We start from the raw sequence: 14,049 nt of genomic DNA, 5'->3' as shown, positions 1-14,049 counted from the left end.
TGTGAGTGTGTGTCTGAATGTGTGAAAATGTGCGGTGTGTGTGTTTGTGGGTCTTTGCCTGTGTGCTTTTGCCAGCGGCCTACAGTGAAGACGGTTTACTGACCACCCGGGTGACACCATGTAGCCATCACTGAACTGACTGTGACTTTTGGAGCAAAAGATCCCACCAATAGCTTCAACACACAAACAGACGTGGGTGACGACTCTCCCCCCTCCCCCTCCCCCCCACCTCCCTTTTTTTTATTTTTATCAACGAACCCGAAACGGGAAGACGCGGCCGAACCGGGTTGGACACATGTGGACCACAGCTGCAATGCAAAAAGAAACCATGAAACTCTCAAAGAACACAAAGTAGCAGTCAAAAAAAAGAAAAGAAAGAGAGACTTGAGAGGGAAACAAAAGTAAAACAGGTCATCACGGAGAAGAAAGACTATAATTTCTTGCGCTGGCTTTTGTACAAATGTGTGTGCGTCAGTCCGTGGGTGTTTGGTGGTGGCGGCGAGGCTACAAGGCGCCGGGCGAGGAGAGCGCCGCCGGCAGGACGCAGTACCACAGCCAGAGCAGCGGGGGCAGCAGAGAGGTCGGGGCGGCGGCCGAGTTCCTGGGGATGGCGTTGGACGCGCTCTGGTCGTCTATCTGAGGGTCCTGGGGAGGAGGAGACGGGGTTCAGGAGCACAGTCCGGAGTGGAATGACAGAGGCGCAAAGGCCCGTAGGAGCAGGTGTGTTGGCAACCTGCCGTTTCTATGGAAACCCTGTGAAACCCCAGCTGTCCTTTGTTTTGGATCACTCGGCACCAACTTTAACTTTTAGACATGACTATTTGTGTGCACTTCATTTATTCTTATTCAGGCAAATATATATATTTAATATATGTAGTTTATGAAGGCAAACAGTTGCCTTGGAGCATCACACACAGCATCACACACATAAAGGTCTTGGAAAATATGTTTTTTTTTTTTTAAAGGCAACTCGTTTCACACGTTTGTTTCTGGTCCGGATACCAGAAAATAGCAGGTACCTCTGGATCCTTTGCACAGCGGACACTGGCATCTTATTCGAGGCAGTTTGATCAACGACGACCCCCCCAAAAAAAGGCTAAAATTCCATCAAATGCTTCCAAGCATTTTGAACATTAAAGGCCGTTGTCACGTTTTAGGTATTCAGATATTTATCTTTCCTGCATCGCCCATTGGAGAACGATGCCGGCACGTCGTACCCGCTGGGACATGAATCGGACTTTAAGTCGCAGTTTGCTTCAAGCATGCAAATTTTGGCACCATTCAAGGCTGTTTAATTCAGTAATAACGCCTATGATACTCTTAAGCGTGTTCATCTTGTCTGACACAGTAGAAAATCCAAAGGGTTGTTTTCATAATTAAAATTTTGCAGTGATAAGGAAAGATCTGTGTGTGTGTGTGTGTGTGTGCATTTGCATGAGCCACCATAAGTCCACATGTGTGTATTTGCTTGCTAATACAGCTGCAAGCTAACGGCGGGGTCATCTCCTCCAGACGTGTCCCCGCCTCCATTAAATGTCACTCCAGTGCATAACGGCGCCTTATTATTGTACAATGACATTTCCGGTGAACTTTAAAAGCCACCAGATAAGCAACAATCCCATTTGAGCCTCAAAGGAACTACAAAGACCAGGAGTTCACCAAAAAAAAAAAAAGCAGGCCGTGGCAATCACACTCAGCGGGAGGGCGGTGGACTTCCAACACCGAGGTCAGGTGACACTTTGTGATTGTTTGATATCGCGAGACATTTCTAAATCGTTTGTGTGTGTTTTTTTTTTTGGTGAACAGAGTCCTGGTCTCAGCTGAGGAGGAACATTCCTCAAAACTCGTCTAACCTTCACTCAAATGGGTGCCTTCAAAGTTCTGTTGTGCGTTGGAACCAACGAGCTGCCTGTTTGTAATCAGAAACATCTCATTCATTCATTCATTCATTCATTCATTCATTCGATCACACTCACCACGCAGAAGACTCCATCAGCAGTCGAGTTGGACTTCAATTTCTGAGCCTGCAACAGAAAACAGAGAGAGAGAGAGAGTCGCTCCGTGTTACGACCCAGAAGGTCCAAAATCTACATGGTGAGTGGATTACATGCTAATAAAGGTCTGAAGGGGAAACCGGTGTGTTTGCATGTTTCATTTTACAAGGTTTCACGAAAACTTCCCAATCGATGGAACAATCTGCGACGATTCAATCGCACTGAGCTTTTTCCGTCAATAAGTTGACACAACAGGTACAAACACACACAGACACACACACACAACAGCCTTCGAACGCACACTGAATGTGGACCTTCGTGAAGGCTCTGATCGCAGACACAGATTGGAGGAAGAGGAGGAGGAGGAAGAAGAAGAAGCTTTAACGACCTTGGAGCCCGTTGAGCGTCTCCCTCCCTCTGAACTTCTGAACAGTCGAACCGCGACTTTGATTTCTCACTCAATAAAAGGTCCGAACGCGTTCAGTTATCTGAAACCGCTTTAAGGTTAAGATTTGAGAAAATGAAGCGTAAGGGCTCAAAGACACCAACCCGGACTTCAGTAGTCAGCGTTTGAGGTCTGCATCAGTTTAGGCGTTTAATACTAATTAAAGGTTAAGCTTTGAGAACCGTTCAGGGTTCAAAGGAACCGACACTGGCTTTTTGCACTCAGTAGTTGAGGTCTGGTTAATATGCGTGAAGTAACACATAATGGTGATGGTCCCGAACGCCTTTTACTTCTAACCTAAAAGAATGTGTATGAATGTCATTATTCAAGCATAGTCTATATAATCAAATGAAACTACATTGTTACATGATATATGTAGACTATGGTCTAAGGATGTACCTTATTGTAATTGAGTGTTCGATGCCTCATAAATCCATTTTAAAACATATAAGGAACGCGTGTGCAATCAGGTCATTAACTGAAGTAAACATGGCCTTTGTTCGGAGATGACATCACTATTTCTCATTCTGTTTCAGCCTCCAGTGCGTCTCGTGTTGATTGCGAGCCCACGAAGGAGCTGATTGGCTGATTTGCAGCGCAGGTCTCGTAATCAGCGTCTCTGCTAAATTCCGCTTCTGTATTTAGTAAACAGGGCATCTGGCCGGGAGCTTTGTGGCGCTCAGTGTGTACTGAGAGAAGATCTTCTCCATTCGGCTCTTTGAGGGGGGAAACGAAGAAAGCTCAAGTGGGATGACGCCCTATAAACCGCGGCGTGACTTTCGGTCGAAAAACAAAAAAACCCGACGACGATGATTAAACACTTGGCGAGTTCCCGCCTGCGTCGACACTCGTGGTTTTTTTGGAGGCGCAGCTTTTTAGATCATTATGACATTTCCACTTTTTTACAGCTTGTTGCTCCAGCCTCGGATCCCCGAGGGCATCGGCAGAGTATTTTAACAGCAACGCATTTGGAGATGCAAATGATACGCGAGTGCATCTTAGAGAACGTGGGTTCCATCAGGGAGCGGCGCTCCATCTGCCGCCGCTAATGCTTTTACTGCCGCCGCGGCGCCGCCATGATTCAAAACAAACCAATTCGGGCAAATCTGCAGGCGGACTTTTACGGGGAGTGTTGATCAGTCTTCATTCCTATGGAACCAATGCTGCATCTGCATCACTTGCTACCTCCTGCCCCCGTCTGCAGGGGGGGGGGGGGGATCCAACCCCCCGTTCCACATCCAGCTGTGCTTAGGAGACGGATGCACACTTGGATGGATGGATGGATGGATGGGTGTGTAGAACAAAGCCAAAATACGTACTTTACGACTGCAGATTCACAAAGATTTGTGTGTCAACAAATGGAAATGTGTACTCGTGCCGTAGGTCCACGTGCGTTTGCGTAATACCTGCTCGTTCTGAAAAGTCACATTAGCATGAGGGAGATTTGCATATTTGTCCAGGGCGCTTCCTGCCTCTTTGGGATTGGACGTTATTCAAAGGAACAGGCTGATGGGGCCCAGGGGCATGCAGACTGTGTGTGTGTGTCTACCCAGTCCTGCATGCGTGTGCGTAAGTTGTTTTATCCGCTGCGGGGGAGGGGGGGGGGGGCGACTCGGTTGTGTGATGGAAAGTAAAAACATTCCTGTTTTTTTTTTTTTTTTTACTTTCCCCTTAAACATTTAAATAAGAAGCAGCGAAGAAGAGAAAGAAGAGTAAACAGACGGTGCGAAGGTACCGAGCTTTGAGCTCAACGTGTCAACAAGTCGGTTATTACTCTGCGTGGGAAAGGAGGAGGAGGAGGGGGGGGGGGGGGGGGACAATGACAGGACTGGAGTCCATCTTCGCGAAAGGCCCGTCCCCCTCCGGTTCGACATCGCGACATCACAGGCGGCCTTGGTGCTGCCTCACGGGATCCTGCACTGAATCCAAACCTCACTGCGCTGTGAGCGAGGCGCTTTAACTCGACTCCTGTTAGCGTGTCCTCGACGTGCTCTCAGAGCGGGGCCTACTCTGTGTGTGTGTGTGTGTGTGTGTGTGTCAGCCACTCAGCGCGTCGCCACTTGTGTGTATTTGTATGTTAATTGCATCTGTCTACAGTGTAAGTCTGAATTAAACTGGCAGGGCGGTCCGCCTGCAAATACGTATTTAAAAAAAAAAAAGTTGAAATAAATAATAAAATGCCTTTTACAATAGCAAATTGCGACTTTTTTTTATTTGGCATCTTGGTCTCGGTGAATATTACTCCCCTTAACAAGCCTGTTTCCAGTGACATCACACAGCATCATAACAACAAGTCTGCATCCAGCTGGTAAACAGACATGTGCTCGGGAGCCGGTGGGGACCAAAACGGAGGTAAAAGTGTTAAAGTGTTAAATTAAGAGTTGTAAATGATCTCCTGAATATACAAAGGCAAATTCTACAGTATTCTACTGAGGATTTCTAGCTTGCGAATTGAAATGACATTAGAAATTGCCCAGAGGATTTCCTTGGATAAACAATAACTTGAACTCAGTTTTTTTTCTTCTTTTTTTCGAGCGGGTCCACGGACGAAGGAGGAGGAACCGGGACGGACATTAGATGCATTTCGCCGTCATACAGCCCTGTGTAAGGCGCCCCGACCCATTGTACACACAAGACCAAACTTTTTGACAAAGTTATTTGTCCTCATTGCTTGTGTAATCAAAATTGAACTTTTCACGAAATTTTCACTACAGTGTTTTTTTTTTTATTTAGTGGTTTTTCACCACCACGCAGTTAGTAGAGCTTCCACCTGGTTGTTGGTTTGAATCTGCTTTTCATGCATTTGTATGGGTTTAAGCACTTAGGACTTACTTGAGTTTATTGTGTAAAAAGCCACTATATTTAAGATCCCTGACGTGATATGACCTGACGTATTGGGTAATGACAAGAAAAGTAAGACGAGAGGGAGGAGGCAGCAGATGAACAAACAGGGGGGGGGGGTGGGGTGGGGGGGGGGAGGATGAGAATATCAGCAGGTGAGATAAAAATCATTCAGCAACTTTATCCATCTGTTAAATCTTTCATTCCACGGCAGTTTTAGAAATGTTTCCATAATGTGGGATCATCTCTGTCCCAGACTGACTGGAACACTTAAGCCTGTGAACACAGTCCGCGTGTGTGTGTGTGTGTGTGTGTGTCTGTTTGTGTGTGTGTGTGTGTGTGTGTGTGCGTCTTACCTGAAGGCTGCCACAGAAGTGGTAGATGCCAGGGTCCGTGTTGATGGTGTTGTCCACGGTGTTGGGGTTGCGCTCGCGGCTCCTCTGGGAGGGGGTGGTGGTGGAGGTGGTGGTCTGGACGGGGGACATGGGCTGCCACACCCCCACATCCGTCCCGTTCCCAAAGGCCTGGATGGCGTTGCCTGCGGAGGGGGGGAGTGGCGGAAGGACATTTTTTACCTGGTGGTGGACGTGAGGCGAGTCGGGAAATAATCAACATGCTCATGCTGGGGGGGGGGGGGGGTAACATTGTTACTGAGAGCTAACAACCGCTTGCAGTGATTCAAACAAACAAGAAGTTATATTTAAAGCTCCCAACAAAATCACCTGATGACTCTTGACTTGGAAAATAATTTGTTTTTTCAAAAGCCCGCAAACTGAATGACTTGCTTAGTAATCACAAGCAGGTTCCTCCAGCAAAAAGCCGGATGTTATCGTGGCGGTCCGCATGTTAGAATAAAGCGTTGTGTTGCAGCGGCCTAAAGCACAATTAAAGGCGAGTTAGAAGATACTTAAGTTTTGTTATCACCCCCCCCCCCCCCCCCCCCCCCCCCGCAATATAAATCAACCACTCATTTAGAAAGCCGAGTGCTGAGGCTGGCTGTTTGCCATTACAGTGCATTAGTGGCCCTATTAATAGCGTTCTGTGGCTTTGACGTAAAGAGACACACACACACATCACAGGAAAGATGAGCTTCACAGAGCTCAGGTTTGAATGTAATGATAATCTTCCCTCTAAACAGTGAATTATGACCCTGGTACCGACGCAAAGGAAAGAAGAGCTGATCTGCATAACGACTCTATAACCCCAATGAAACATGCAAAGGCCTATGGGTAAGTGAACGCAGGCGTGCACCATCAAATGCACTCGGCGTATTGCTTAAAAATACTAAATAGTAGAGATAATACACAACAATATTTCAGAGCGTTTTGTGTGCATAAAAGCCTTCCAAAATAAGCGAATGCATCAATACATCGAAAAAAAACGCAGCGTCACAAGATGCAATTTGCATCCTATCAAAATAAAACATCTTTTCTTTCAGAGGTTAATAACAGAGGGGGAGGGGGATGAGGTTGCTCCCTAAACATGGAGTCAGTAGATCAGAGAACATTCCTGTCGCTGTGACTCTAGGGTTTTACCGTGGCCCCTCCTCCCCCCTGCGGAAGTGGCTCCTGCAAAAATGTACTCTTCCCCCAAAAGGACCTTTGAGTTAGTTCCACTCGGCACATTTAATCAGCGGGACTATTAATCTCCAAACTGAGTAGATCCGGAAACTCCATTACTTCATCTGCTGTGCTGGATTCACCCAAAACATCTCTCCTTCTCTCCTCTTTCTCTCTGTCCATATATTTTTGTGCATTCCTATATGTGTGGAAGCCTAAATAAGCCCGTGGGTTTAGCAGGAAGGGATTAAAGCACATGCAGCATAACATGCACAATAAATCACTTCCCTCAAACAAACAATTACTTAATTTTATATTGTAGGGAAAAAAAATAGAGGTGCAGCATTTGTATCTAAGATGCAATAATCAGCAAAAATTAAGTCATTCTGACAGTGCGTGCCACCTTTCTCATGAGCTTATCTAATTCTTGCTGGTGTGTGTGTGTGTGTGTGTGATTGTGTTGCTGTCAGCTTTGCGCCCAGGCGGCAGGCGGCTGATGAGCGTATTGTGAGAGCTGATGGGCTCCTCTGTCTCCTCACCTCGGGCTCAAGTCCTGTGTGTGTGTGTGTGTGTGTGCAAGAGTGTCGGCGTCTCAAATGAAGTCTCAGTCTGTCGGACGTCCACGTGGGTTCGCTTCCCTTTTGTTTTGGAATTACAAAAAAAACGACACCGAGACGCTGTCCTTCGTAGCGCCGCGTTCACGGATTCATTGTCCTCCCCAAATTGTTGTGACCGCGATGGAAGCCGCTGTCGAGCCAGTCTCATTTCGTTAATTGCTTGATACCTTGACTCGTCCCTCCTCTGCTTGTTTATCCCGTGGGGGAGGGGGGGGGGGGGGGGCAGGAGGCGAGGAGAGGGGGCGAGGAAAGGAGTTGAGAGCATGCACAGGCCTCCAGTCTCCATTATTTAAAGTGAAAGCACTCCTGGGAGTGGCCGCTCGCGTCACATGACCCGGGAAAAGGACGACATCAGCACATCGGGAAACCCAGATGGGGGCGAGTATCACCAAGCCTAAAAAAAAAAAAGGAGGTCCCACCCATCCAAGAGAGCTTTTTAAGGGGCGATGACCGCAACAAATGCCCCCACTTTTTTAAAAAAAGGGAAGCCGTCTCCCTCACATTGAAGGTCTAGAAACCGGTCCTTAAAAAGTCCACACGAACCAAATCCATCTCCCCCTTCGACGAAATGAGCGCGTGTGAAACCTTCTCCTGCAGCGGGTGTTATTCCTCACCACTTCATCTCACTTTACGTGGTTTGCTGCAATGCGGTGACCTTTGCATATTCACACCGGATCCTGGATACGGAGGGGAGGCATCATATTGGAAAAGGCGTTTCATATATTTAGGAATATTATTGCACATTAAGGACCACGAGAAGCTGCGCGGCAAATGACAAGATGGGACAATTGTTCTCACTAATGCTTTTTGAATTACTGAATCTTTGTAGCACCTCCAGCCCCCAAAAGTATTCAAAAATAAAATGGGAAAACTTGTTTTGTGGGACCTTAGCCAATAACGTCCCACTATTGCCAATAATAGCCAATAAATGAGGATGTAAATGTAAAAGAGCAGATCTCCCATCTAAAGAATACACCATCTAAAGTGCAGTATAAGTCCTCTCAGTCTTTCCATATTCTCTCTTTCTGTAGTTTCTCTCGTGACCCTGTGACCGGTGTGTGTGTGTGTGTGTGTGTCAGGGTCTTCAGGGTTGTCAGTTCCAGTTACTGCTGAGCGAGCTTAATGAGAGCACAAAGAGGCAGCGAATGAAAGGAGGACACGGAGACGGGATGAGCCCAAAGGAGAACTCAGTAATAAGTTACCTCCCCTTTTGCCCCTACACTGAACAAATCCCCCAAAATAGATATTTAACACACGTTGATAGTGGAATCAAACGGTGGTCATGTCACGAATCCACACATGCGAGCACGCGTTGACCAGTTGGCTGATTGGCTGATTGGCCCAGGTGTTTGATTGCGTCATCAATTAAAGGCCCAATTGGTTCGTTTAAAAGGCAGGGGTGCACTTTGTGCAGAGAGAGAGGTGAATGTGTTATAACACTTGATTACAACAGGATTGAGTCTCTTTGGGCTTTGAGTGTGGTACTTTTCTTTTTTTTCTCACTCGGGTTCTTTGCTCGAGGAGAGAAAACTGTCCAAGAGAAGGGACAAAAGGCCAGAGAGAGGCACACCACTCCGACCACGGGCAGATATTAAGGCCTTCCACCCCCTCACAGTTATGTTGGCAAATAAAACAAAGTCAAACGAGATCAAAAGCACAATATCTCTGGTGGCTTCAGTATCTCTTTTACTCTTTACATGTCTCCAAGGAAAAAGGGCCAAAGATTTCAGACATGCACTCCAGCAGTCCACTAGATTCCAGCGAACCCCCCCTTTTGACCAAACATCCATCCCGCTCCGGGGGACATTGAGACTCTCGCCGTGGCCCCGTGTTCTGACCTCCACCCGGGGGGGATCGATGAGGAATTGCATTACACTTAAACTGTGTTGCGGAGGAGAGCAGCCGGCTGACTGACACGAGTGTAGAGCAAGAGCAAAAGGAGCAGAATAAGCTCCGATTACAGGGAAACATGCAATGAATCCCTCTCTCTTATCCCCACAGCGCGGTGAAATGTGCTGCAACTCATGCATCGTGGCCGGTAATGTGTGTGTGTGTGTGTGTGTGTTTGAGGTGGGTTGTTAATTAAAGTGGTTATGTAAGAGGGCTGTATTAAAAAAAAAAAAGCGGCTTTCTGTCAAAGAACTGGAGCAGGACTCCTGCTAGAGCTTTTGGGCACGCACGCACACACACACACACACACACACACACACACACACACACGCGCGCTTATTTAGACAGCCGGTTCCTCTACAATGCAGAGGCATAACAATGCAAGCCCGGGCAAAGGGATATATTTGGTGATATGGAGAGACAAGAAAGGGAAAAGACGGGATAAAAGAGGAGCAGAGCTGACGGATGCAGATGGGAAGTGAAACCCCCCCCCCCCCCCCCCCCAAAAAAAAAGAAGAAGAAGGGCTGCAGAGGAGCAGAGGGCCGGACTCACGGAGGCAGGTGTTCTCCGTGAAGAACTCGGTCAGCTTGTCGCACTCGTCCTTGTTGTTGCCGCTGTTGCTGCAGTCGCAGTACGGCGAGACGCTGATTTTGGGCGAGCGCAGGTAGTTGGGAGTCATCACGGTTCCTGCAGCAGGGGGATGGAACAATTCATTCGTTTGTTTCTTTTTCGAGTCACCCCTCCACCCCCCCACACCCCACACAACCCTCCCTCCATGTGAACACGGGTAACGCGGCGAGGGGGAGTTTCTGCGGCGGGGGGGGGGGGGGGGGGGGGAGGGGGGGGGGGGGGGGAGCAATAGGCTTTCTCTTTGCGAGGGAGAGTAAATAGCTTCAGTCAGTGATTTTTCACGACGGATTGTTCTCCGGCGCTGGCTGCGCTCCAGAAACCGGGCCCTCTTTGGATCCGCGGTGCAGCGAATGAGGGGGGGGGGGGGGGGGGGGTTAAGTGACTGAGCGAGGAGGGATTGCCGACAGTTGTGGGAACACAGTGGGATGTGAGTGGAAGGTTTCGGCTCAGTCCAAAGACCCAACGAGGATGGGATTAAAGGAATTCTGGGGGTCGGCCATCTTTTTTTTTCAAAACTTTTGGTTTGCTGAGATCTGGGAACAGATCTACTCGGAGATCATCCATAGTGTTTCCCTTGCAGTATTTCTTCATTTACACATCTACATTTTTTTTTTTTTAACCTACTTTGGCCATTAAGAAAACCAACCCGTCCACAGAGGCTAAACGCTGGGACTCAGCCGCCCGGTACCGCCGCAGCGCGCTCACCAATCAGACCGGAGTAGGACAGCAGGCAGTCGGCGTAGTTCTCCTTCAGGCAGCCCGACAGCGAGCGCGGCTCCGGCTGGCAGTTGACGAAGAAGTCGGCCAGTCGTGACCTGCAGCGCAAACACAACCAGCAGCCGCTTCAGAGCCAGAAGGAGCAGTTGGAACGCGCAGCCGAGTGGCAGGTCCAAATTCCTCTCGATGCAATTAGCCTTCTTAATAAGGGAGGGGGGGGGGGCGGCTGCAGTACTGTCCTGTAATGAACGAGGCTAAAGGCAAGCCCCCCCCCCCCCAAAAGTCTGTTCTATTTCATTTACCGCCTCCGCCAATGATTGTTCTCACTCCTACCGCCGAGGCAGCGCCTGTGAAATTGAACTTTTGGGGTTTTGGATTCTTGAGGAATTCTCCATACGTGGGGGGGGGGGCACGACAAACAAAAAAAAACCTTCCAATGTCATCTTTCAAATCCAACATCATCATCGTGTCGGACCATTCCTTCTAGCTGGTTAACCGTTGCACTTTCCAGCCAACAACTGTTCATCTGAATGACGTGGACTAAAACACACACACACACACACACACACACACACACACACACACACACTCATGCACTCACAGTCTCTGCCGCTGCGCTCTAATCTATCTGTGCCAACCGACAAATGGACCGGGAGGAAGCTGCGGCGCAGTGAGACCTGTTGTTCAGCCCCGAGCAGAAAAACAACAACGACAACAACAAAAGAAAGTTGCAGTTTGAATCCACTGCTGCAAAGCGGAGGACGGAGACCCGAGGCCACATGGAGCCCACATATGATGTCACATGCTTCCACTGAATCCCAGTGGTCAGTTGTCTTTCTGCTGGTGACGCTGGCTGCAGTGACCACCGAAGGACACAATGAAGTCTTATGGGTTAAGACTTGTTTGAACAATGTCAACGCTAGCTCAGGATTAGCGTAAATCTCCAGGGAATGAGTGCAAATAGATGGTGTTCTGATCACAGTTTTGCTTGTAGAGACATAAAGTGAGTCGTCCGGCTTTTAGCACAGATCGACTCAAATAGGAAGCCTCGAGTGGTCGTTTCGGGGACTGCGGTCACTTCGGTGTCGGCTTCATTTTTTTACATGCTTGGTTTAACTTTCCAGTTCTGGGGATGAAGCCATTATTCATAAACCATGACGTGCACAGTGTGCACCTGATTGGGCCCCTTTGCTCTGTGTTCCCCGATTCACAATCTCACCAAAAAACAAGGCCCCACAACACAAGAAACCAACATTTCGGAGAATGCGCTTTCCCTACCTGCAGATGTAGTTGGTCTTGCAGGAGGCCTGCAGTTCGAGGCAGTTGGGTTTCTGCTTCTCTTCGTACGAGCAGACGGGCACGATGGTCTGACGCCTGCGTTCGGAACACGCCGTCTGGTCGCTGACCGGGCACGAGCAGTACAGCATGCCGTAGCTGTGCTTCGGGGGGACCTGTGCGGCCAGACGCAGCGTTAAAACCCCCCCCAAAACTGATCCTGACGCGAAACTCATCAGTCGACGTTGTGCAGGTTCAAGTCTCTGGTAGCTGCAAATTTGACCATTTCTATCAAATAATCATTACATTAAAAATGTCTCTCGTGCATTATTAAATTGCTTCAGTCTAATCACCACATGAACACATTCTAATGTTAGAGTTTAATGACACGCAATAGATAGTAAACGGGTTCTAGCGAAAACAATTTGGCTTCAATCGAAGAATGTCATTCTGGTTTTATCTCCAACACAAAGAAAACTTCAAGTTCTCTGCTTTGAAAAAAAAATCACACACAATCAGAACAAGATTAACAGTGTCATGCAATCTTTGTAGTTTTCTATCGATTCATGTCGTCGCTGGCTGGAAGGGGGCCCGGGATCCCAAAGGGACATGGCGGGAGCCGGCTTGTAATCACAACCACAGCGAAAAAACAACTCAGCCGTTTGAACCCATGTGGAAGCTTGCCGCTGCAAACGAAAGAAAGAAAAAAAAAAAAAAACCTGCACCAAAAAAAGCCCGGGTGAATATTTGTTTTCATATTGAACTCGTACGACGCTTCCAATCAGACACCGGGCCTCTGTTTTCATCGCCTTGCCTTGTCAAAGAACTGCCGCAGGGCCTTGTGGCACTTCCTCTTGTTGCAGACCTCGGCGGTGGAGACGCGGCTGGTGCACGGGCTGATGTAGGCCGAGCGGTACTTCTTGCACGTGTCGTTCAGGTTGCAGGCCTTGGCAGCGTTCAGACAGTTATTCCCTCTGGCCACTGCGGGTTCACCTAAAGCCCGGGAAAGGGGGACAAATATCGGACAAGTCATCAGGTTGGTTGGCCTCTGCACGGAGCGTGGATCGCGGAGACGTGATAACAACTGGATCGTCCTCGTGACCCCTGATTCCATCCACTGAGGAATGTCAAGAAGAAGAAGTAGACCTTTAGAATATCATTCATTTCTCCTCATTTTCACTTTTGTCAACTTACTAATCAGTCATTGTGAAAGCGGGGCGTCGGAGGCCCCTCAAGGACCCGGTGGAGTCGAGTTTGAGCTGCTTTGCCTTTAGTTAATATTCCAGCCTGAGGACCAAGCCCCGCTAAAGATCTGGGTTTATGTAAAAAAGAAACATATATTCGCTCTCTTCAACTGCCTCAAAGACCCAAGTGGAGCTCCACACAGCCCACATGGACCACGTCTACAGATCCCATCGCCGCCAAACAAAAGCAATTCAACCGTCTGGTCACAGCGGAGAGAGATATGAAAGAGAGGCAGCAGCTCAAAAGGGTTGTTTTTAAAGATAACACATTCTTCTGTCTGTATCTGTGTGTCGTTTGATATGAATGTGTGTTTTTATGGTCCATCCTGTGTGTGTGTGTGTGTGTGTGTGTGCTGGTTCTTGCAGTCATCCTGTCTCCTGTGCATTGCTCATCCGTCAGTGTGCACTAATTGCCCGTGTTCTCTCCTTGATCCGCCATCAATTAACATCTCCAAATCCTTATGGCCCTCCTATATATATTATATACTGTATATATATATATATTATATATATATATATTTTTTTTGTGACAAACAGCATTTATTTCCCTGTCTAACGAGCACCAATTAAAAGCGGGAAAAGGACAAAGAGAAATAGACATTATAAATAATACTTGGGCCTTACATGATGTACCTCTAGAAGAGGATTTGAAAAGTTATGTATATATATTTTTTTATCTCAAAACAGTCATTTTTTGTTTGCCGACGCGCTTGTATGTTTCATTTTATCAAACTCACTGGGTCGCCCGACGCAGCACCGCAACTCTGTGTGTTCACTACTCCATCAACCGCACGGCAGTCCCCCCCCCTCCAAGACACACACACACAGACTCACAA

At 47.9% G+C, this 14,049-nt stretch overlaps 1 protein-coding gene across 1 annotated transcript; it reads right to left on the bottom strand.

Annotated features, from left to right (window-relative positions):
* Positions 1–233: 233 nt before the first annotated feature.
* On the bottom strand, positions 234–13,052 carry LOC119214298 (GDNF family receptor alpha-1). The gene is made up of 7 exons (XM_062560378.1): positions 12,784–13,052; positions 11,973–12,145; positions 10,683–10,792; positions 9,900–10,034; positions 5,637–5,818; positions 1,977–2,024; positions 234–645 (listed from the first exon to the last, which is right to left on the bottom strand). Exons 1-7 carry the CDS (start codon positions 13,000–13,002, stop codon positions 505–507), a joined length of 1,008 nt encoding a protein of 335 aa, XP_062416362.1. The 5' UTR covers positions 13,003–13,052; the 3' UTR covers positions 234–504.
* Between the last annotated feature and the right edge of the window lie 997 nt (positions 13,053–14,049).

The sequence above is a fragment of the Pungitius pungitius genome, unplaced genomic scaffold, assembly GCF_949316345.1.
Source record: "Pungitius pungitius unplaced genomic scaffold, fPunPun2.1 scaffold_96, whole genome shotgun sequence".
Classification (NCBI taxonomy): domain Eukaryota; kingdom Metazoa; phylum Chordata; class Actinopteri; order Perciformes; family Gasterosteidae; genus Pungitius; species Pungitius pungitius.
The sequence above is the reverse complement of the archived record's forward strand: the minus strand, read 5'-3'. Positions and strand labels throughout refer to the sequence as shown.